Below are 23,923 nucleotides of genomic sequence, written 5' to 3'. Positions count from 1 at the left end.
TGATGGGATTATAGTATTACTAAGAGTATCAAAGGCTAAATGGCTAATAGAATCACTAAGATATACATGAAATCATTAAGATACACATTTGTGATTACAGAGAATAACATCAAAGATAATCACACAATAATAATCTATGATATCTTAATATCAAAGCTTTATTTCATCAATAAAAAATTTCTAATTAATATGGATCCGCAAGATGGATAGCCAAAGAAAAAGTCGAATTATCTTGAAAGACGAATGAATAAACGATGATAGTGTGACTTATGCAATGGTTGATACAAGACGATGAATAATGATCAACGATTCTTTTAGTCAAATAATGAGTGTCGAAAGTGTTGTGTATGTAAGCAAAAGGTTGGAGGGAAAATTATTAGCCAAATGTGTTTGTTTCTTTATAGTACTCCTTATTCATAAGATTTTGGATAAAGAAGTTTCATGTTCGGGAGTTTTAGAGTTAGTCACCATCATTTGTCAGGGTCGGCAAAGGTGTATTAGACTATAGCTTAGCCACGGAATAAGTGAGGACGTGCAGTAGCAGAATTGGAAATATAATGAACCTATAACTCATGGTAATAATATGTTATAAGCACAAATATAAGAAAATCCATTGATAGAGAATATTCTGATCTTAGATTTAGGATATATTTTGTATAAGATTATCTTTGATGTTTCATCATAATAGATTCCAATTTCCATCAAAGAGTAGTAGTCTTTTTCTAATGTGCAAAATTCTACAGAGTATACTGCAGATGTCCCTAAATCCTAAGTTCCTTACACCTGAAGTTTAAGTGTTCAGCTACTTATGCAATTTGGGCTACAGCTCTAGTTTTGATGGGCGGCCTTTAATTAGAAATTTCGGATATGTATAATGTGATGGGCCTTAACTAGTACTCCCTCCGTTTTTAAATACTTGCTCCACTTTTCATTTGCGGCCGTTTTTAATTACTTGCTCCATTTCCTTATTTGGAAAGCTTTTACAATATTTATTTATTTCTCTCACCTAATGGACCCAACTTATATTCTCTCTCCTCTAATTCTCTCCACCACTTTTGCTTTCTACAATTTTTATTCTTCCACCAACCCCACTATCTCCATATTTTATTACTTACTCCAATTTCTCCTAAAACTCTGCGCATGGAGAAATGGAGCAAGTATTTAAAAACGGAGGGAGTACTTTGTGTTTACTTCAATTCAAGCAGTCAAATGTATATTTTAATTTTTAATTAGTGTGTGGTCCGAGCGACGCCCCGGGTTGCTAGTTTGTACTTGTTTAATTTGCTAATCAAATTGACTTAGATAGTAAGACTTGTTGGTTTCGAGTTTAAGTCTTGCTATAAACATTTTATAGTTGTCAAACTCATTCTTTACATAATAGAAACAAATAGTATAATAAGACATAAATTAACTTATCTAATTTAGCTATAATTTTGTTGGATAAAAAAACACAATTAATAAATTGCTAAGATGGTAAGACTTTTAACTTAAAACTTGTATTGCTGACATGTCGAATTTTGAAAAAGGTGACACTTGGAATATATTCTGTTTTAGGAATGCTTTTTAATACATAAGTATAGATGTAGGCAGACCATTCAGATTTTAAAATAGTACTTGTAAAGTGCAAACAACATTTTAGGAATGAAAGGAGTACACTCAATACAAATTTAAATTGACTCGCCCTTTCATGTCAACAAAACTTCATTAGAGATTGTAATGTAAATGTTTCCCAAATAGTAAATACCATATTTAGGGTAAAAAAAACAGTTGGACTGGGCCAAAGCCCATGGAAAAATTTAAATTTAGCCCATTGAATAAAGCATAAGCCAGTAATATACCTCCTCATGATTCCTATAAATAAAATCAGTGTGCAGAAATGAAGCATCAAAGGGTGAAATCTTAACATCAAAATATGTTAAGATATCCCTTTTTTTTTTTTTTTTTTTACATCTCAACTCTGCAAAACCTTTGATAACAAAGGCTAAAACTTAAAAAAGTAATTACCATCATCAAAACTACTGCACAAGACCCACCATACTAAAGATAATAAGAAACCAAACCCATAATGTATTACCTATACTGATTAACCGGTAACGTTTTTCATTTTCTCGGTTGAAGTACCTATGTGTATACTCTATAAACTAAGAAGAACAAAGATGACTCAGAATTTACAACACATGAACGAATGAGCCCATCCTTTTTGCTTACGCAAGTTTCTCTGATCAGCCTTTGCCATCCTTACTGGACTAGTATTCCATTCTGCTTGCAACCTATAACAACAATCACTCGTTACTACATTGTAAGATTAAAATTTTCATTGGACAGGATGTTAGAGATGGTTCTTCATTAGCATATCTCACACAATCACTCATGTATTATGGGTGTTTTCTACTTTTCTAGTGTTAAATTCATTTATCATAAAAGTGATCAAGTAATTTCATTAATTGGTGTGTTTAATCAGGTCCATTCCAATACAGTCTAGCTAACTTTAGGCATGTAAATTGTTGGCCTCGTTCAAGCTCCACCTGGCCGGGTCACTTTTTCCTAGTCTACATCAAAACCTTTATTTTGAATTTGGGTAATTATTGAAAGAGATAAAACAGTAGAAAAGGCAAGTTTTTAGCAAGAAGATAACTTACACAGGAAAGGCAAAGGAACGAGTGCTTCCAGCACTACTTTCAGATCGGAGAGAAATGTTGCCAGAGTGTGCAACAGGCCCCGTGTAAGTTATAGAGGAAGGAGGTGGCATTGCGGCTGAAAAGCTTGTCTCCCCATGAACCCTCCTACCAGGAATAGATCCAACATCATCCCTAGACATACTTTGAGCTGCAGGAGGTTTTTCAATTGCCTCGCTTTTCTGTGAAATCTCCTTCTCTGCCGTCTCTGATGAAGTAGCAGCAGCAGCATTGAAATCCAATATAATACTTCCAGACTCCACCTTGCTGTTGTATGATAATGCATTGTTGTTAACTTTGTCAGCTGGTTCTTGTAATTCAGGGTGCTCCCCAAGTAGAACTGAAGATGCTTCTTCACTTTGACTCTGACATAGTACAAAAAAAAATATCATTATGATTCAGCATTAGCAACAGATGAAAACTAATTAAGATCTTACAACATCACAGTAATACTAGTGATTTTCAATGTCCAATGAGGTTTATCTAGATGGCTCCTTAAAAGTCATGAAACAAATCAAGCCAATTTAGCAAACACAAACTCCCTAGTTCCCACTCCATCCATTTCCTTTAATAAGACACTTACAATACTCAAGGTTGAACTTTAACTGTTGATTACTCGTAATACAAGTTAATAATAAAATAATTCGTGTAAGAAAATAAATTGTCAAAGTACTTGTAAAGATGAAGGTGTTGGTACATGATTATAAGTTTTATACCAACAGGCTTGAAGAGACATTAACATTAGCAGTCAAAGAAGTGCACGTCTTGTATAAAAAGAAGGGAACATAATAAAAATCTCAAATAATCTAGAGATGAAATAACATTATGCACACAATGAAAATATCAGTAATGTTGCAAGTTGCAATGTATCTTCAGAGTGAAAGGCATAATTATCAGCTGATTTCTTATTTAGAGGTGTCTAGGTTGATCAAGAAGCTTAATCGTTAGTGTAAATCTGGATTAGCAATTTTGTTATGTTTGTTGCTTTCAAGAGAGTAATAATTAACACAAATTCATATCAAGTTGAAATAAAGAGTAGTATATAACCAACCTCATTGGACTCCATATTAGAATCTACTTCATGCATGACTGAAGGCTGTGCAGGAGATATTTCTGCATGTTGTGCCTCATTGGACTCCGTAGTGGCTTCTGCATCATGCACGATTGAAGGCTGTGCGGAAGATTTTTCTGCATGCTGTGCCCCATTGGACTCCATAGTGGCTTCTACTTCATGAATGACCGAAGGCTCTACATGCTCTAGTGGTACACTGTCTTTGCAATGCTCATCCTTAGGAACTTCATTATCTGTCATCACCTTTTGACAATCTACTGTATCTTTCTCACCTACTTCAGGGTCTTTTTTACCATCAACTACATCATCACTCTTAACCAGTTCTTCTGTGTGCAAAATAGTTTTAGACGCGTCCTGTTTCTTGCTAGAGTTATGTTCAAACTCGTCTGCCATAAGCATATCATCAGTCCCACACTTATCAGCAGGGTATGGCTTCTCTAAGGCTTCATGGACAACTCCACTCTCCTTCACTAACTCTTCAGTCATGTCCTCAGCAAAAGAGCGCTTTTCGACATCATTAGTAAACAGCACATCACCATCAACATTGTCATTAGAAGCTAGGACAGTAGACATATGTTTACTGTCATGATCTTCTAGACTTTTAATCCAAACCTTGTCATGAGTAGGCACTCCCTCGTCTATTCCAATGTCTTTGACTGGGTGAAAACCATTATCTTTGTAGGAAAACAACTCTGGTAGCTCACATTCAGTAACTGTTTTATCAGTAAATAGATCAGAATCTTTCCTATAAAGAACTTCCTCATTGCTTGCATCAGGAGAAGTTGGATTACTTAAAAGCCGAGAATGCCCAATTATAGCTTCTTCCCATGATAGATCACTACTGTCCAAGTGAAATGTTAACGAGTCTGGAGTTGACTCAAAGCTTTTTATATCATACCCATTAATGTTATCTTTAACATTGGTGTCTTCATCATCAGAATCAAAAGGGTTATATGATTTCCTCGGGGAAGTTTGAACACCAATAACAAGGTCATTTTCTGCCATCAATTCAGTATTTGTCAATACAGTATAAGAGCTGTATACTAGAATAAAAGGCGGAAGGAATAACTGTCACAGTACCCCTAATTATAGTTATGACAACTTATTTATAGATAAGTTACATTGTTGGAATATTCTAATGCTAGTACGGGTACATTAGGAAAGCTTATCACAAACAATCACTATCTTAGAAAAGTTACATTTTTTCCGGAGACCCTAAAATGATAACACAAAGTATGCGACTATTATTCACCAGACAAAGGTGGTACTTAAATCAACACAAAGATCAAACATTCAAGATCTTCAGATAATGTTACAAAAGCATAAAATTTAGCCATCAAACTTTAGTACCAATAACATATGTATATGACCACGCGATCCACATAACATTCAGTAAGATGTCCCCAAAAAATTCATGCGACACCAAGAATTTTACTATCCAAATAAAGTAGCATACAGAACAAAAAGTGAAAGATTGAACCAGAAATTACAAGAAGCATCAGAAGAAATAGAATTAGTAAGTTACCTAGCTTCATTCTGACATAGGTTTGGATCTTCAACAAGACGTCTTAGAATCGTGAAGAATTAGACCCTCGTGATACCACAATCAGCTCCAACAAATGCAAATTAAAACATTCCTCAGCAACCTGATAACAAAATAGAAACATTAGCTCATATAGAAATCATAGCACGCCGTCTTCCAATCACTAACACAAATACATGACTGAACACGTATTCAACGGCTTTAAGTTGTAGGACACAAAATCAAGTAGTGGAAGTTCCAGTGTTAGGCCAATAAAAGAAGTTACAGACATACTTTAAAAAGTATTACTCTGAGATGAATCAGCACCCATAAATAACCAACATCAATTGGAAACACAAACAAGCAACTAGTTTTATGTGATTACTTCATGTAGCCAGAAATGCTATAAGTATATAAATAGTCATATTTAGGCATAATATTAAGTTGCATCATTCACCTAATCATTGAAAAAAGTATAGTCATGAAGAAATAAACTGTCAAACTACCAAAGTTAGAAGCAATGTCTTCATCCCATCAACCACATTTGTACACAATTATGCACCAAACTTGAGTAATCCAAATCTGGTAACACTGTCATAAAAAAGACACTTACAGAAAAATCGACCCATGAAATCAACCCTCGTAAATTATGATCGTAGCGATAATAAAGCTCGACGAGTATTACATGGTATTTTTAACCCTGATTACCATTTTTACAGTATTTTAACGGTAATCAGGGTACAAAGGTAGACATAATAGACAATGTCCTTTTAACTAAGGCCCAATAATCAAAAGTACAGTTCAAAGAAGAAAAGGACAAAAAGTTGAGACCTTGAAAACTTTCAAAAGGACCCTATTTTTTTGGTTTACAACAGTATTGAAAAAGAAAGATTGAAACTTTACAAAGTCAGACAGTCTGCTTTCCATCCACAATCACATTCCCACTACCAATTTTTGTCAGATTATTTTGATTAGATCCAAATTACACCCATTTTTTTAAGGAATTTTTGAAATCCCCAAAATATACTAATTAGTTAAATAACAAAATAATAAACAGAATAAAATAAAACCCAGAATTATACTCAAGAAATTATAAAAGAGATCTGATTCTGAATTTGGAATAATATCCCACTAAAAAATTAAAAAAATACCCATTAATTAGAATGTAAAACCCATGATTTAGAGCACATAAAATCAAAATTAGCCCAAAAAATAAGCACAAAAATACAAAGTACAGAAAAATTTTACCTGACAAGAAACACCAACAAAAAACAGAACCCTTTGTGTTTTTTGTTGTTGGTGTTGTTGCTGATGTTGCTGCTTCTATGTGGGCTCTGATGAACAAAAATTCCAAAATCCAAAAAACCCAGAATCTCAGTTTCAAAACAGACAACACAACATCCAAACAAAAAAAAATTTAAAACCCACAAATGAAAAACCCTTGAAAATCAATCAAATGTTGACAAAAATGTTCAGAAACAAAAAAAAGTTGACAACTTTAAAACAAAAAATAAGAGAATTTTTTTGAGAGAAAATTAGTTTACCTTATAGAAGTGTTGTTGATCAGTAACAAATTAATAATTCATCATCAAAATCCCCAAAATCCCCTAAATCCCTGAAACTAGGCCAACTGCTTCTTCTCTCTAGCAGCTTTCTCTCTCTAGAATTTTCTCTCTCCTCTGTTGGTGGATCATGAAAGGAATGAACAATAGTGAAAAAAACAAGAATTTTGAGCAGAAAATATTAATTATAAATTTATGTAAATTTTATAAATAAATAAAAAAGGGGAAGAGGCTCATAAATATTGATAGTTAAGCTGCAATAAATACCTTCTCTCTCTCACCAGCTTCACCCTTTAATTTAATTAAATTTCTAGTACTCTCTTTTTGTCCTGTACTTACTTCTTTCCAAAGTTTGACATTTTTTTTTAATAAAAATTAGTGGTATTGTGTTGAAAAAAAATACCCAGAAAGAATTTTAATTAATTTTGATTAAAAAGTGTTTTTTTTTTTAATTTTTTTTTTTTAAATTATAATTTTTAGGTTGAGGTTAAATTAAAAGGGGGGCGGCAGAGGAGAGAGAAAGAGAGCAGGAGAAGAAATTGGTCATCAATCCCAAAGCGTTCTTATTATTTCTGTTTTATAAGCGGGTAATGATGCCGTATTATATGGGAGGCTGTGAGGAGAGGGTGTTTGTGCATGCACCCTGCTTCTTAGATTTACTACCATGTTTAATTTAATTAATTAATTATCAGCTCTAATCATGTTGTGATTTGAGATCGGAGGATAGAGTCGTTGGCTAGCGTTTTGACTTTTAATTTGTTAGATGAAAGGTCATAAGTTAAATCAGCTTATTTTTAAGAGGGATGTTTGTTATCACAATACATAATACGTACTCATCTTCTTTCTATGACGAGACTTCAGATAATTATCTTACAAAGAAAAAAGTCTTAGATGAATTGTATCCAATGAGCGAGTACATACTTTAGCTTGATTTGGATTAGTCAAACTAAGGGCCTGTTCATATTTACTTAATTTAGTTCAGTTCAGTTCAGTTCTGCTCCAATCAGTTCAGTTTAGTTTAGTTTAGTTCAGTTCAGCTTCTAATTTTCTTCTCACATAAAATATTCATTTCAGCTCAATTCAGTTCAGTTTAGCTCCAATCAGTTCAGTTCAGCTCAATTCAGTAAATGTGAACATGCCCTAAGTGTGGTAGCTAGGTTTAGGGTCTGTTCACGTTTACTGAGCCGAACTGAACTAAATTGATTGGAGCTGAACTAAACTGAACTGATAGGAGCTGAAATGAATATTTTATGAGAGAAGGAAATTAGGAGCTGAACAGAACTGAACTAACTGAACTTAACAGACCCTTAGTCCTTTTAATTACAAATAGGGTATCCTTACAAGAATTTTTACAGATTTTGAAATAAATCATATTATAACAATAATAGGAATAATTGTTTTTTCCGATGAAAATAGATTGTTTCATTTGTCTTTAATCGGTTTCTAAGACAAATATTTAAAAAAAATACTTATATCTTCATTTTCATACAATTAAAATTTAAACTATATAATTTTATACTACTCCGTTTTTAAAAAAAAAAGTATACATCAAAACGAAATTAAAATTATTATACAAGTATCAGATTAGAGTGATTCTAATAAATTTGTGAGAATTCATACTCGGTCCGTAGCTAAAATTTTCTACCATTGAATCTTAGATATCGATGGAGTAAAGACGTAATGAGTAATGACAATTGTCAGTAATTAGAGTGGTCATTATCTTGGCGCTTGAGTAGTTAGAATAATTAATTAATTAATGTAGTTTAATTCTAAAAAAGGAGAGAGAAGTGATAATAAAGTAGAAAAGTCAACGGAAGAAAATGGTATGTTAATGTTGGTGGGTTTATGTTTAAGAGAGGTTGATGAGTTGAAGGGTCACGTTCGTTTGGCCGAGTATACAGGTGGAATACTTACTACTGTTGCTAATACTATGTTGCTGGACCACTCACCAGTCACCACCTTTTTTTTTTATTTTATTTTTTTTTTTTTTATTTTCTAGTTGCGTTGCCTTTCTTCTTTTATTGCGTCTCTTTTTTTATTGCGCCATATTTCTTGCACTTGCGCTCGCATGAATTGCACACAGGCCTTGTTCTTTCGAGCTACTTTGCTCTGATGTGCTCTGCTTTGTCATGCGGTGTTGAAAATTCTGCTCTATTCTGTCCGGAAGCTCAAAAGAATAAGGTCTTACTACATGCAGCGATTTTATTTTTATAACTCCTTACACGTAAGCTGTAAGAGTTATGTATAGCATTTTTCTTTATATGAAAATAATATTGCACGTGAAATTTTGTTAAATGTATATATGTATTAACTATCTACATTGTATGAAAAGATTTGACCTCGAGATTTAAAGGTCATGGGGATCGAATCCCACTAAGGGGTCTTTGAATTTCTCTTATCCTCCTTCCTCGTCCAGTTTCTTCGTTTTACCGCTATTAAAAAAATGAAACCATTCCCAATGTCAATTAAATCAAGATTTCCAAACTATTGCAATACTCCATCCGTCCCAAAATATCTGAGACAGTAGACTTTTTTTTTCACTATTCATGTATTAATTTTATCTATAGTAATTTATTAACATAATAACCTTATATATTATCATGATATATGTTGTTGAACAGGTTTTGATATAAAGCTTTATAATTTAATTTTCTTTTAATAGTATAATAATTTTTCATTTATATTTTTTTATGTAAAAATAAGGTTAAACTAATGAATCGACATGTATGCAAAGTTTAACTGTGTCAGTTATTCTAAAACAAGTATATATTACGCAAAAAGTCAACTAAAAAATAGAAATGTATTAGATCTTCACTCTATTTTTTTATAGTAAAATACGGGGGCCACGGGGCCACCTATCTCAGGAGGGGGGAGGATTGAACCCCACCATTGGGGAAGATGGAGGGACTAACCATCTCTTAACTAGTTAACTCCTAATCCTCCATTATTTGCTGTGTTGCATGTACTAGTAACGTTACTTGTTTAGATATGTAAGGGCAATCTTGGTATGTACAAGTACTACTTTTAAAAGTCCCTTTAAGTTAACGAAATGTTGTTATCATATTGAAACAAAAATTCCGCAACTATCCACAGACAAATGAGCTGATAAACTCTAAACTAATTATGAAGAATGCATGACACCAAGTACAGCAACAAATTAATATGCTATTGTCAAAAAAATGACAACGATTCATGTTTTTTACTGTTTTATTAAATATGGTACATACGTTTTGTAATGTATTATGGATTTATAAATTATACTCGTATATAGCATGTCAGCATTTCATTTAGGGGAAATAAAGTTTGGATGAGCATGAGGGATTGAGGGGTAATAAGTTAAGTTTAAACTAGTCATCTGGGCCCGTGCAATGCACGGCTTGTTCATAGAAAATTGCATTGAGAGATGATGAGGAAATACCAATAAATAATTATGGTGTAATGTGTAACTGAAAAACGATAATTAAAGAAATAAATGGGACTTTAATTTGAAATGAGGTTTGATACAAAGAAGATGGAGGGACTAAAATCAAAGATAGAAAATGAAAATGGTTGAATTAAAGAGGGGAGATGAAGATCAAGTGTTTAATGAAAGAGTTAAGAAAAATAGTATAATTAAAGAAAAAGAAAAAAAAATGTAAAACAACATGTGGCACATTGGGTTGAAAAAGAAGATAGAAAAGTGTAATACAATAATGACATATGTCTTTTTTGGTTTGCTTTTTTAAATACTAATAAAGTATAGATATAAATATAGATGAGTAAAATAAATTGTAGGAGTAGAGTAATAAGTTCAGAATAAAATAAGTTTAAATGAGTGAAAACTACAAAATAGGTGAATAAAATGTTCTCCACATTTCAACTTCTTACAATTAAGTACCTTTTTTGAAGTGACTTTGTTTATTACGAGTACATTTTTTTTAAGGCAAACTTTGTTTATTACATTGACGTCTTTAAAACTCATTACACTTGGACACTTGGTCACTTACCTTGAGTGTTGAGAGCCATAAAAAGAAATAATAGTTGATAAAAAAATTGGTTGACTTATACTTATTAGTAGATCTTGAGGGACAAAATGCCTAAGATTAAGCTTAATTCCATGTAAATTGGCCTGAAGAGGACAAGACATGATACAATTGCTAAGGAAGCTTAATCTTAATCTGCCAAGTTCAAAACAACTCTATACAGCTAGCTAATGTGACCTTTACTCCCTCTTACAAATATTACGATGATTAAAAGTTTTCTCAACAATCAACAAAAATATGATATTTTTTTATTATTATTCTTTTTTTTATTATTAAAGTTGGGGGGATTATGGTTGTATTACTTGTATATATTCAAATCCTGTGATTTGATCTGATTTTTTCTTAATCCGATTTCTATATATGACTAAACTTTGGCTATTTGTACAACTTGATTGGTTACTACTATATAGTCTTTTAGTTTATAGTTTTACTTTATCCATTCTTAAATAAGTCCTATTAGTTTAATTAATGTAAGAAAAAAATAAATGGGTGAGATTTGGTTGGTTTGAAAAAAGAATGATAAATACATTTTAAGAAAAAAAAGTTCATATGATCAATAGATTCAATAGTAAATAAAAAAAAAAAAATTAAGGTGGAATGAGATTTTTTATTTGGGGACGAAGGAACAACTTGATTGATGTGTTTGTTACAACATGTACTAAATTAGCATTGAAAATCATTAAACATCAGTACATCACAGAGTAAAGAGAGTAGACATAAGGCTAGTGTAGGTGTAAGGTGGATGATACTACCAAAGAGTTAGTTATATTCTGTATAAATGAATTTTGTAAATAGTGTCAAAAGTTACAGTGAAAGCAACTAATAGAAAACGAAGGTAGTTTTTGTAGAACTTATAGATCAAAGGAATATCACTTCCTAGAAGGTGAAATAGGATGATCATAGTACACCACAAAAGTGGTAATATTGTCTCAATTCAAGAATTGAGCTTTGAGGCATTGGCGAATCTTGGCCAAAAATATTAGAGGGGTCGGGATTTGAATTTCTTTTACCTTTTGCTTAAAACTAATTACCATGTCCTAATACGTAGTATTTTAAAAGTGAAATTAGTTCTTTAGTTTCATAAACTAATTAATATACTGGGGGCCAAGCCCCAAATGGCCCCGGTGGAAGGTCCCCTGCGAGTTTGAGATGTGCAACAACTTTATAAGTGATGCATTGAGAGACGGTGGAGTACGGCTGTAATACAACACAGCAAAGTTTAATACAAATCTAAGATTCTACACTTCATTCTAACTTTCTAAGGAATATCATGCAATTTGCACACTATGAGTTGTCATTGCGGGTGTCAATTCCATGACACCATCAAATCTTCGTGTTCAATATGCAAACTTTGAAGACGTAACCAATTCATTTCGTAATATTAATAACAAAATTTGCAATGAAATTTGAGGTTGATATTGATCCTCAATTCATTATGACTTGATGTATCTAAGTAGCTTCTTTTGAAAGGTGTTAGGGCACCTAACATCAAACATAAAGACTATTAAGTTTATCCAAGTATACATATTCTGTTACTGTAAAGTTGCAACAGTTTGAATATTACGTTTGTAAACACATATCTTTGCCAAGTACAAAATAGAAAAAATTATTACTTAAATAACTAATAAAAAAAAAATCCGAAGAAGTTGGAATAGTGTTACTGGTTTATTTCCTTTTCAAGATCATTATGCTGCGGTACTATAGCCTTGTCATAATTTGAACAACTACTCTATTTGGTTTTATTTTCCCTATAAAATAAGGTATGTTGTAGACCTCCATTCCCAACAAAGGAAATGTTGGAGAAACGTTTACACCATACCTTGTAACATCATTTACAATCATTGAGCACATCTAAACATTGCTTCAATCCTAAAGGAATTGCAATATTGATTGTTTCTATGTAGTACAAAGGCCTAGCCGACGTCAATGTGAGGCGGGCTGCCCTATTGTTTAAAATCACTTGGCTTGCCAATCTGTATGTTCTGTTCCTCAAGAAATGTGGTGATTGCCTTCTTCTGCCAACCCTTGAAACTCCTGCATTCAATTTGCAGCCAGGGTCAAATTTTGAGGAGTTGTTTCAGTAGGAAAATGAGACTGGCGTCTTGTAAAAACGAACAAAAGTTAACACAACGTAAACCAACAATAGATAACTATTGCACAAAGCACAGGGCACAAGCACAACTAAAATCGCTCTTAATCATTAGAACACAGCAAGGATTCATGAATTGTCATGGTTCTTAAAATGCCAAAGAACCCTGATGTTCTGATGAAGAAAGGTACCTATAATTATCTTAATTAAAATTGCAAGACAAACAATTTAATTATATTTTTCAAGTCGATGATCAACTCAAAGTTCCTCTATTATCTGAAAAGCACAAAGTATAACCAATGTCTATCAGTCGTTACAGGGAGCTCAAGACTACTATACCAATCCTATACACATGAGATACTTAAATGATACAAAGTATTTTTTAAATTGCCTATAAATACAATAGCATTTTGATCATAGTGCTGGAAGTATGAGAGGTAATATACATGCAGTTCATACCATAACAAGCAATGAGTTTGCCTAAAAAAAAATCTGTAACAGTGTTTGGATGAGAGAAAGAAAAAAGAGAGTGATGGATCAAATAACCTTTATTCCTTTAATAGGAGAAGATTAGCAAAAGGGAATCAAACAGAGGAGGAATCTAATTTCCTTTCCCTACTTACAAAATAAATCCTTCTAAATAAATGGATTTTAAAGGAAAAAACAAACCCACTTCCTCCTCTCTCTCTTTATTATTGCTACTCAAAACATTCCTGAGTTATAAAGGAATGTTTTTTACTAAAGATAAAGTGCCAAGGAATCCCAACAAGAAAAGGGTTAAAGGTTTTAATCACCCAATAGATTACAATTATAGTAGTATGGACTCTTATCTGTGACAAGTACGGAGTAATTATACAAATCTTGCTTGGATAAATATTCTCGGTGAAAAGTAGTCTTAATATTCCATCAAAAACTAAAGAAGAGTAGTCAAATAATAACTCACTTACTGGACAAAAAGCAAAAAGGTACAAAGTCCCTTCAGTTTCTCTTATAATAAAAGCAAAAGGAACAGAATCACTTCATTCAACCCCCTTGCACGTGAAAACGTATTTGCAGTTTATGGTGCTAGAAATTGCTGATCTTCAACTAGAAAATGTAAATTATATTATAATACTTTGTTTTAGCTATAGCCTCTTTTTAACAATGTCCCTACTCCATACTCTCAGGGAGGCAGGGGGTGTATCCATGTATATCATGAAAAGAATCTTAAGGGCAGCTTAATTCCTTTTTTTTAACAAAAAGTTTAAATCTCATATACACTCCAAATGGACATTTAAAGTACCATAAAGATTACTTCCCTTCCTCACAAGAGTACAAGACCACAAGTATCAACTAGAAAGATGGTTGCAAAAATTGCGCAAGTAATGTCGCAGTCCATTCTGCAGAATAGCCTTTTATTTTTAGCCATCTATTGTGACACCCCCAATAAGCTGAAGGGACACAACCTCTTCACCATCATCTACCAAGCTTAGCTATTTTCACGCATCCTCTTTACTAAGACTTATTCACTAATCAGTCATATTATTCCTTAATTCCACAATAAGAATGTTTGGATCAAATAGCAAGGACCTACTCATCTCAAACATAAATTTTCATTCCCTCCTTGCTCTTTTCTTTGTCAGGTTTGGTCAACAGGAAAAGAAAGAGAAAAATGAGGAATTGATCCTTTTTCTTTCAGCCAATCAAACTGACACTTTCAACATTCTAGTTTGCACCAGTTGATATTTTAAAAAGCATTATATTGTTCACCTTATGAATATAAGTTTGATAGACCATCCTAAATGACCTTTGTTCCTTCTGGGACGTGACACAACATGATGAACTAGTCCCAATCAAGGGTCCAACAGAAACAAACATTAAATAGTTCCAAGGTGAGATCGCATCCTGTGAAATCCTCCAGTAACCAGGCACCTCATGAGAGGTACTAGAACACTGGTGCAGTACCCTATGGTAATTATTAACTTTTATTAACTTCACACATAAACCTTCATTTAAAATTTTTGTTTAATGATTCACAGATTCAATGATCTGAAGCTGGTTATTAGCTTCTCATAATACCCATTGAAATCTTTGGACTCACATTATATCTATCATTACATAAGGAGTAACAATAAAACTTCACTTACTGCAGAAAAATATTATAAATAAGAATCAAATGGGGGATAAAAACTAACTTGTGATCAAGATGAGCCAGAATTTCCCCTCCAGGAAAAGCAGTTTCAGTAGCCTCAAATGCAGCTCTGATAGCTTCTTTCCAGGTACCACCAATACCTTTAGCATCTTCTACTTTTGACTGGCCGGGATCATCCATTGGCAAGGAATATCCAGAGAGCAGATGGCCCACCCAAACATTTTCTTTCCTGTATAAAGTTTCTTACAGTTAAAGGGGAAGCACTAGCAGGCTGTAGAGCACACTAGCACAGCAATGGCACCTCGCCAAATGCTTCAACAAAGAAAATTTTCTACTTTTAGGCTTGACAAAAATATGTAATAAAGAAAATGTAGGTACATGACTAACATCATATGCAACTAAGACATAAAAATATTTCTTCAAATAAAAGCATGGTTAATAATTTTTCTTTCCTCAAAACGCAGAGAATTAGGAAAAAAAAAAAAACACTCATTTCATTACCATATGTACACTATACAAAATACCATCTGCTTAGAAAGCAGAGAATAAAGCCCCCACAGTCATTTATCATTAATTATCATAGATCACACACGCTGGTGTAATACCTTTCAAATCTTCATTACACTTGGGAACTAAGCAAACTATTTCATAAAGATAGATGTTTTATCACCTTGGCAAAAAGCCATATTATGTAGATAGATCTCCACTCATGAAGAGTAAACTAATGATTCCAATGCAATACATGGCATTTAGAAAACAACAGAACACAGACTATGTGTAATCCTTTAAACATGTAAGGTTTAACATAGCAAATGAGTTTAACAAAACGACTTACATAATTATGTCCATGTGACGAGGTACATAATGACCACCTCCAATCCCTATAATAACTTTCTTTCTGTCAGAATCCCTGGTTGGACATGGTCACACAGTAGATGAATCATGGTATTGCATTCCATAATAGGACAAGAATTTGGACATCCAAACACACACAACAAAAAAAAGAAAAGAAAAGAAAAGAAAGATGTACCTGTCCCATACACCCACAGGAGAACCTCCTCCAAGTCCAAGCCCTTCCCAGACCAACTACAAACAATTAAGATGTTAGAGGATGCAGAGGGCACCTATAGTGATCAATTTACAGCAACATTTACAGAGACACTACATTATAAAATAATACATCAGAGTATTTCATTGATAAAGGGCTGCAATAAAGATAGGTGAAACTTTTTCTGATGGTTAATACCCCATTGATAAAGGGCTGTAATAAGCCCTTAGAAACAAAACAACAAATTTCATCTCAGATAAATAGAAATCGAACTAAGATATAAATGCAGGAAAAAAACAAGATGGAGAAGTAACTCAACTAGAGCCATGACTTCAGCAGCATCCTCTCTCTGCCAGTACTCCAGAGTGCTACCTATACTACCAAAAGCAAGCAAATAAGAAGCCAGCAGCAAGATAAGATTTAGATAATCAATAACTTCAGGAACGGGATTATAATAGTCACTCTACCCAAAATATGGAAACCCATAAATTCCACAAAACAATCCAAAATGAAATAAAGAAGTTTGACTTTTGGCCATTAGCATGATGTGAATTTTTACAGAGAAGCCCTGAATTTCAAAAAATAAGAAAGAAAACACAGAACAACTAATCCAGATTGCCTTCAACCTTGTTGGTCAGTTCAAAAAATGTAAAGATTATATCACAACGAAGTTGAAGACTATTATTCTACAACTTTTGGATAATAATGGACTAAAATAAGATGGATTAAAGTGCAAGAGCTTCTTAATAACTACTTGTATGAAATGATGTATGGACACTGCGTATCAATTTAAGGGTCAATTAGAAACAATCTCTGCTATGCATGGTAAGAGTATGTACATCAACAGTGTGCTTGGGTAGGTGTCACAGCTAATTTTTTTTGCTTGGCATGAAGGTGTATATCTCCCTAACAAGCGTAACACACGTAAATACAATAGCATGATGATAAACTATAATGCATACAAAATGATAGCGTAACAGCATCCTTTATATTTAGACAAATGTAATTAGAGTTCATTTATATTGTCGTAAATTCCTCACAATGATCTAACAATGTATTGATTATAAGATTTAAAACTATTTCACATGTCTTAAGAGTTAGACTTTATTCTCCTCACCTTATTATTTTTCATTTATTTCAGGTCTAATAATTCACATTAACTCAAACAAGATATGATAAAGAAAAATAAGTTCATACAGATAATATGAGGACTATAAGTTCATATAGGATAAGAATTAATATGTTCCAATGTGTCAAAGAAGTCCCTACAATAAAGTCTGATAAATAAAAAATGATAAGGGTTAATAAGTTCAAAAAATATAAGTTAGAAGTAGATAAGATAATTGGAATACAAGTAATTAGAACACTACCTTATTTATCCTTATCATGTCATTTTAAGAAGAATAAAGTGTCCAGCATACAATAAAAATGAAACTCACCAATTTCAAGAAACATAGTCGGCTTACTTGTCACAGGTCCATGATGAGTAGCCTCCATGGTAATCTACATTAAAAGAAATATAGAATTCCTTAGGTTAGCCAAAAATAAGATGAAACATTGGATGTCCCTTCTCCAAATTCTTGTACAAGTCAATATGTCTTGTGATTACATGTTACAATCAAACAACTAAACCTCAAATGTACACTACTCACTTCAAATTCAGGAGTCAAATTCCGGGATTCAGCAATACTCCTTAAGCGCCGAATCCAAGGTCCCATTCTAGGATCAGGAGGTGCAGCCCATCCTGGCTTCCCACCTTGAGGAGGTACATCCCCTTCTTTCAAATGTGGCACCCCTATTACACCAAAGCACCCACATCACCAACAATCAATTTACAATCAAACCCCAAATCACAAAATCAAATACTATTACAATTACATGTTATAGGTAGTACATGCCCTTCTTTCAAATGTGGCACCCCTATTACACCAATTTCCCAAAAACACCCACATCACCAACAATCAAATTACAATCAAACCCCAAATCACAAAATCAAATACTATTACAAATTTCATGTTATACCCAAAAAAAACCAAACAAAAATAAAATCAAATTCATTGAAAAAAAAAGATGAAATAGAGAGATACCAATTGGGTGAATGGTAAGAGCAGGGCGTTTAGTGGCAGCAGTATGTTTACTGAGAAAAATGACATTATCAACACATTCATGAGTTAATTCTTCCCAACGAGCGTCCAGATTGTCTTCTTTGACTATACTATTATCATGCTGCAACAATCTAACTTCTCCATTTTCATAACTTCTTACTCCCTACAATAATCAGCAACAATTTTTCATAAAAACCCCACATCAAATTAAATCAAACCCAGAAAACAAATACTGTAATTGAGATGAAAGAGAGAGAAAAACCTCGAAAGACGGGCCGGGAGACCACCCGGGCATGGCTAGAAGAGCGGAAGCAGGGCCGATTGATGCTGGATCAATTGTAGTGGATACAACAAGTGTCACCATTGTTCTAAATTGAGAGAGGAAATTGAATTGTGGGTTTGATTTTAATGGAGGAACCCAGAAAGAAATGTTGCTGATTTATACTGATCTTAGTTGTTTTTAGAGAGAGGGAGATGAAGAGGGGCTCGAATAGGGAGTGGTGGGCTACTTTTTCACTTTGTTTTGGAGAAAGAGTTGCTTGTTTTTGACGAGGTAGGCTCCGAGTATTCTCACCAATGTATGTAGTCATGTTCCACTGTCGATGTTGCGTTAAGGCCGTGGACATTTCACATAGATGGCATGCCGATACTGGTGTAATCGTATAGTTGTATGTACTCAATTATGCGTATTATGCACCGCTATGGATGTTGCGTAGACGCCGTGGACATCTAACATAGATGGCGTATCGATACTCATTTACTCATATGTACTCAATGTATACATACCCAACACCTATACAGTGTCATTGCTTCTAAGGTTGAGGTTGTGGAGTAGTGACATCGCTCCCCACCTTATTGAGGTATAGGGATCAAACTTTATGAGATTCATTTGATGGTTTTTTCTTTATTTCTCCCTTGAGTATATGCCCCTTCTTCTTACCATCAAATTTTTTTTTAAAAAAAACATTTATTCCATGCCCACCGTCAATAGGAATAGGATAGATAGGACATTAGAAGATTTGGTGTAACTCACATTTGGATAAAGTGTTTGATTGTAAAACTTTTGAGTAAATTCTCATGTTATATTACTATTCATTAAGTGGTACTCGAACTTTTTAAAAGTTAGTACTGTAGTATGCAATGGCAAAATCACGGGGCCTGGAGTGAGCCTAGCCTCCCCTTGATTTTGATTATCTATTACGATGTATATAATGAGTAATTAAACTAAACCCTAAAAAATCAAAAATTGTAAATTAGTAAATGATTGTTGTATAAGTTTGTAATTTATGTTCCAAGTTTAGTCTTTGGTCTTAGAAAATTTGAATTTGGATCAATGCACAATACTAATTTAGAGTTTGAAGTAACACGCCCTGCATAATATGTGCACCATGTTATGTAAATATAAATAATCATACGAAGATTATGTTATGTGATTCTAGTAGAAAAATTTCAACCGTTTATTATCGACCAAAACGAGAGTTGCACGATACCGACACACTACAATAAGTCAATAATCACCTTTACAAATAATCCAATGATTAGGAGATCGCCACTATTCTAAAAGACTTACAATTTTCTTTTTTCATAACATCAAACCATCTCAAATTTGTGTTTACCACAAATCAAATGACCAAATTTGTTCATTAGTAGAATAATTAGCACAAGTTGATTCAAGCAACAATATAATGAAACAAGTTTTGGTAGTTAGAAAGGCATGTGAAAGAACAAGTACCCATTAACAGACACATCACACATGTATGCTGCTACTACAATTCAGAAGCTCGTTTTCATGGCCTCTAAACCTAAGTCTTCTCGCCTCCATAACTGTAAGTCTTTCTCTTTCTGTCTCTTCAACTTCTTCATCGAATTTCCCCCAATTTTATTTATTAAACCCTAGTTTTCTTCCATAATTTTGCGTTGGAATTATCACTCTAAAACCCTAAACCTTAAACCCTTTTCAATATTTACTGTTTTTCTATTCTGGGTTTTTGTCATTGTCTCTGAAAATTGCTGTAATAGTAGCAGGAGCCAGGTGGGAAAGTGTAGCAAAGAAGCCTAGGATGATGACAACTGACGCTTCTATAAGTGACGCTTTCAGCAAGTATGCTGATTATCTCAATAACCTTGTAAGTTTCCTGGGATTTTTTTTTTTTTCCTTTTTGTTGTTGTTGTTGTTGAAATTGGAGTTTTTTTGGGTGTTGAATGTGTGATGGGGTGAATCTATGCAAGTTTAACTTAGATTTTATCAAGTTATTGAAAGGAGCCATAATTGATTGAATTTGAATCCTGTTGTTGGTTGTGGCTTTTATTGAATGTGTGAATGGAGTGCTATTGGATTAGAATACCCTGTTATCCGTCGCGCTTTGGTGTGAATGTGTGTATTGAGCTTTGTAATTTTCAGGCTTAGCTTGTTTTTTTTTTACCCTCATTTTTATGTGTCAAAGCACTCAAGGGAGCCCTTAAGTGATTGAATTTGAATGTCCTGTTATCTGTCATGCTTTGGAAATGGAATCATTAGTTTTAATGGAATGGGAAAAAGTTGCCTTGCTTCAATTTGGGTCGGAGAAGGATAAGGAAACTACATTTTAGAGAGTTGTGTGATTCATTGGTTGGTTTGGTCTTTATTGTTGGACATGAAGATCTTATTTGGGTGGCTTTGTGTTAGAGATGGTTTATGAGTGGGATGATAGAAATTACTTCTCCCCTTTTCTTATAAATGGAGGTTTATTGATATTTCAAAGATCCATGCTGGAGTTTCATAGTAATATTGCATGTATCCTGGTGAGAGTGTAGAGTGTGTTTCTATGATCGACAAGAGTTCGCAAGGCATTGTTGCAGTTGAGAGTGATGTATTATTGATGTGTGCAGATCAAGTTGTATTTGGAATATTGAATAAGCGACTGATTTGTATTTTATTGCTTGACTGGATTAGCTACTAGGACGCTTTGCACTTTGTAAATAGTATCTGGATGGTAATTAGTAGTGATGGTTTACAAGTAGGACTGTAGGATGAGAAAAGTGCTGTTCTATTTTCTGGATAAAAGTTTGTGGATATGGAAATATGTCCAAGATGAAGTATTAGGAAGTCTGAACGTCTCCTGGGATTTTGAAGTTTGTTGATATGATTGATGGGATGGCAAGGGCAGTTTTAGGAGCATTTTAGGACATAACTAGGCAGTTGTGGATTTGTGAAAATTCCAATTATGACATGGGGATAAAATAAGGTCAAACCAAGAATGTCTTTTGTACAGGGTCAAATTTAGTTTACAATATCTCATCTGCTATGCACTTTGTGGAGTTAAAGGAAATGAAAATTTGGTTATAGAGTTTTACATTTTGTGAACTAAAACAGATGAATATAGTAATGGTGCCTTTACAAACTGTGGCAATAAGGGTAAAATATATTTTATAATCAAGAGAGAGAATTGGAAGATTAGACTATCATTACCTTCTGCTGCAGTTGACATGTCAGCATAAGTGATGCTTCTTAGGATTTTTATCTTATTGTGTTCAACCTGCCAAAAATCTATGTTCTCACTGGTCAACTAGACCCCATTTACCTTTGCATGAGAAGACATCCCATCCCTTTGTGCAATGGTGCCATAAGTTAGAGCCTTTAATAAAGGAAGCCCAGGTTTTCACTCCAATCTTCACTATAAAATCTGATGGTCAGATACTGACAGTCGTCTTCTAACATTACATAATTTCTCTTTAAATGCGCAAATCTTTCCAATTTCTCTACTTTCCAGTTCACTCATATGTAAGTAAAGGATTTATTCTCAGTTTGTGCTGGATCTTTTCTGTATGGTAATCTTTATGCTGTGTGCATATGTTATAAATAATTGTTGATTGTTGTTTTTGTTGAAGTTAGTGACTGATTGGTGTTCTATGATTAAAATTTGAACAACAGATATGGCTTTCTTTATTAGATATTTGGGGCTTCTTTTAGATTTTGTTTCACGATTTAACGTTAAAACGTTTAGGCATTGTTGTCAATTGTGAGTGTTGGTTAGGATGATATTTATTCTCAGGTCAATATTGCTATCATTTCTATGTAGAATGAGAAGAGAGAAAGAGTGGTGAAAGCAAGCCGTGATATCACAATGAACAGCAAAAAAGTAATTTTTCAGGTGCACAGGTAAATTGTTTTACACTGTACGACAATCTTTAAGATAGTGATGCTTTGCATGGAGCTTATTATCTTATAGGCATTCTATGTAATCCCTCTTAGCTGTGAACTTTCTACTCTTGATTGTATATATAAAATTTGGCTGTAAATTTCTGATTTATAGAGACCTGTTGAAATTTGCCACAGGTTATTCTGAGGGTTCATTTTACTTTAGCTTTTTCTCACTTTGTCTATCTCATTCTGTGGTTCTCTATTCGCACTAGATTTTGCTATTGGTAGTTAATGGTTTAGAACTCCTTTTTAACAACAGAATTGGCAAACATAACAAAGATGAAGTACTAGAGAAGGCAGAGAAGGATCTACAAGCTGTGAGGGATCAGCATGTCTCCCGACTTGTGAAAGAATTGAATGGAACGGACTTTTGGAAGCTGAGACGTGCATACTCGCCTGGGGTTTGTACCTATTCCATCCCTCTTTTACAGTATATTTACTGTATATTAAGGTAATTAATGCTAGATTTTTTTCAGGTACAAGAATATGTTGAAGCTGCAACATTCTGCAAATTCTGCCGAACTGGAACTCTTCTGAATCTTGATGAGATCAATGCTACTTTCTTACATTTATGTGATTCTTCCATTGAGCCTCTGCAGATTAATATACTTGACTACCTTTTGGGGGTAATTAACACTCTAGTATTTTTTAATTTTATGGCATTTGTTAACTACTGGTTTATCTTTCAAAGTTCTCTCCTTATCATCCTCTAACCATATCAAATATTTTTAGTGTCTGAAGTCTTATTCAGAGCAAATTTTTTTACAACAAAACGTGTTTCAATGAGTGCTGAATCTATCTGTATGTAGCTTGCAGACTTGACCGGAGAGCTAATGAGGCTGGCTATCAGCCGAATATCAGATGGTGAACTTGACTTTGCTGACAAGATATGCAGATTTGTACGTGATTTGCATAGGGAACTGACCATTATTGTCCCAAATATGGATGAAAGCCATGATATGAAATTCAAAATGGACACAATGCTTCAAAGTGTGATGAAAATAGAAAATGGTATGCTGGCTAATACATGCTTGACTTGTGGGTGATTGTAGTCATTTCAGCATCTGAAATTATATCAGTTTAAAAATGAATCGTTTCAGGTCAAATTTAGTGGATGAGAATGTGTTTCCTCTTTGTTCTTGACGTGAGCTTTTGTTTTTTGTAGCTTGCTTTAGTGTACATGTGAGAGGATCAGAGTATATACCAATGCTTGGAGTAAATGACCCTAGCTACACGCTGATGGGAGTCCCGGATACGGAGCTGTAAACTACCGTCAGACTCTCCAGTTTCCCATTCTGCATACTGTATGTGTCTTGTTCACTCTGGAGTCTTTCTATAATACTCTGGAGATCACTTTATGTTGACTTTGCTTGGTAATGGGAAATGAATTTGTGGTCGGTTTTGTCAATAGATAAAGAATGATCTTTCGCTCTACATGCAAAATCTTAATATGGTGTTAGCATAAAAATACCTCTTGTCTGGAGAACATCACATAACAGCCCTCTACATTCTGCTTT

The 23,923-nt window shown here is 33.7% G+C and overlaps 3 protein-coding genes across 3 annotated transcripts; 1 reads left to right on the top strand and 2 right to left on the bottom strand.

Annotated features, from left to right (window-relative positions):
• Window positions 1-1,789: 1,789 nt before the first annotated feature.
• Window positions 1,790-7,264, bottom strand: LOC145601902 (uncharacterized). Its single transcript, XM_081657988.1, has 6 exons — window positions 6,814-7,264; window positions 6,518-6,603; window positions 5,273-5,393; window positions 3,727-4,745; window positions 2,640-3,040; window positions 1,790-2,270 (listed from the first exon to the last, which is right to left on the bottom strand). The coding sequence occupies exons 3-6, from the start codon at window positions 5,280-5,282 to the stop codon at window positions 2,162-2,164; spliced, it is 1,539 nt and encodes a 512-aa protein (XP_081514114.1). The 5' UTR covers window positions 5,283-5,393; window positions 6,518-6,603; window positions 6,814-7,264; the 3' UTR covers window positions 1,790-2,161.
• A 5,186-nt stretch (window positions 7,265-12,450) lies between these two features.
• Window positions 12,451-18,770, bottom strand: LOC145601342 (D-aminoacyl-tRNA deacylase-like). The gene is made up of 9 exons (XM_081657342.1): window positions 18,489-18,770; window positions 18,209-18,389; window positions 17,774-17,916; window positions 17,561-17,624; window positions 16,441-16,493; window positions 16,104-16,159; window positions 15,909-15,983; window positions 15,117-15,302; window positions 12,451-12,887 (listed from the first exon to the last, which is right to left on the bottom strand). The coding sequence occupies exons 1-9, from the start codon at window positions 18,588-18,590 to the stop codon at window positions 12,797-12,799; spliced, it is 951 nt and encodes a 316-aa protein (XP_081513468.1). The 5' UTR covers window positions 18,591-18,770; the 3' UTR covers window positions 12,451-12,796.
• A 1,122-nt stretch (window positions 18,771-19,892) lies between these two features.
• On the top strand, window positions 19,893-23,849 carry LOC145602282 (uncharacterized). The gene is made up of 7 exons (XM_081658466.1): window positions 19,893-20,052; window positions 20,246-20,352; window positions 22,285-22,364; window positions 22,666-22,807; window positions 22,883-23,032; window positions 23,216-23,417; window positions 23,572-23,849. The coding sequence occupies exons 1-7, from the start codon at window positions 19,980-19,982 to the stop codon at window positions 23,670-23,672; spliced, it is 855 nt and encodes a 284-aa protein (XP_081514592.1). The 5' UTR covers window positions 19,893-19,979; the 3' UTR covers window positions 23,673-23,849.
• The last annotated feature ends 74 nt before the right edge of the window (window positions 23,850-23,923 follow it).

The sequence above is a fragment of the Chenopodium album genome, chromosome 21 (genome assembly GCF_948465745.1).
Source record: "Chenopodium album chromosome 21, dcCheAlbu1.1, whole genome shotgun sequence".
NCBI classification, from domain to species: domain Eukaryota; kingdom Viridiplantae; phylum Streptophyta; class Magnoliopsida; order Caryophyllales; family Amaranthaceae; genus Chenopodium; species Chenopodium album.
The sequence above is the reverse complement of the archived record's forward strand: the minus strand, read 5'-3'. Positions and strand labels throughout refer to the sequence as shown.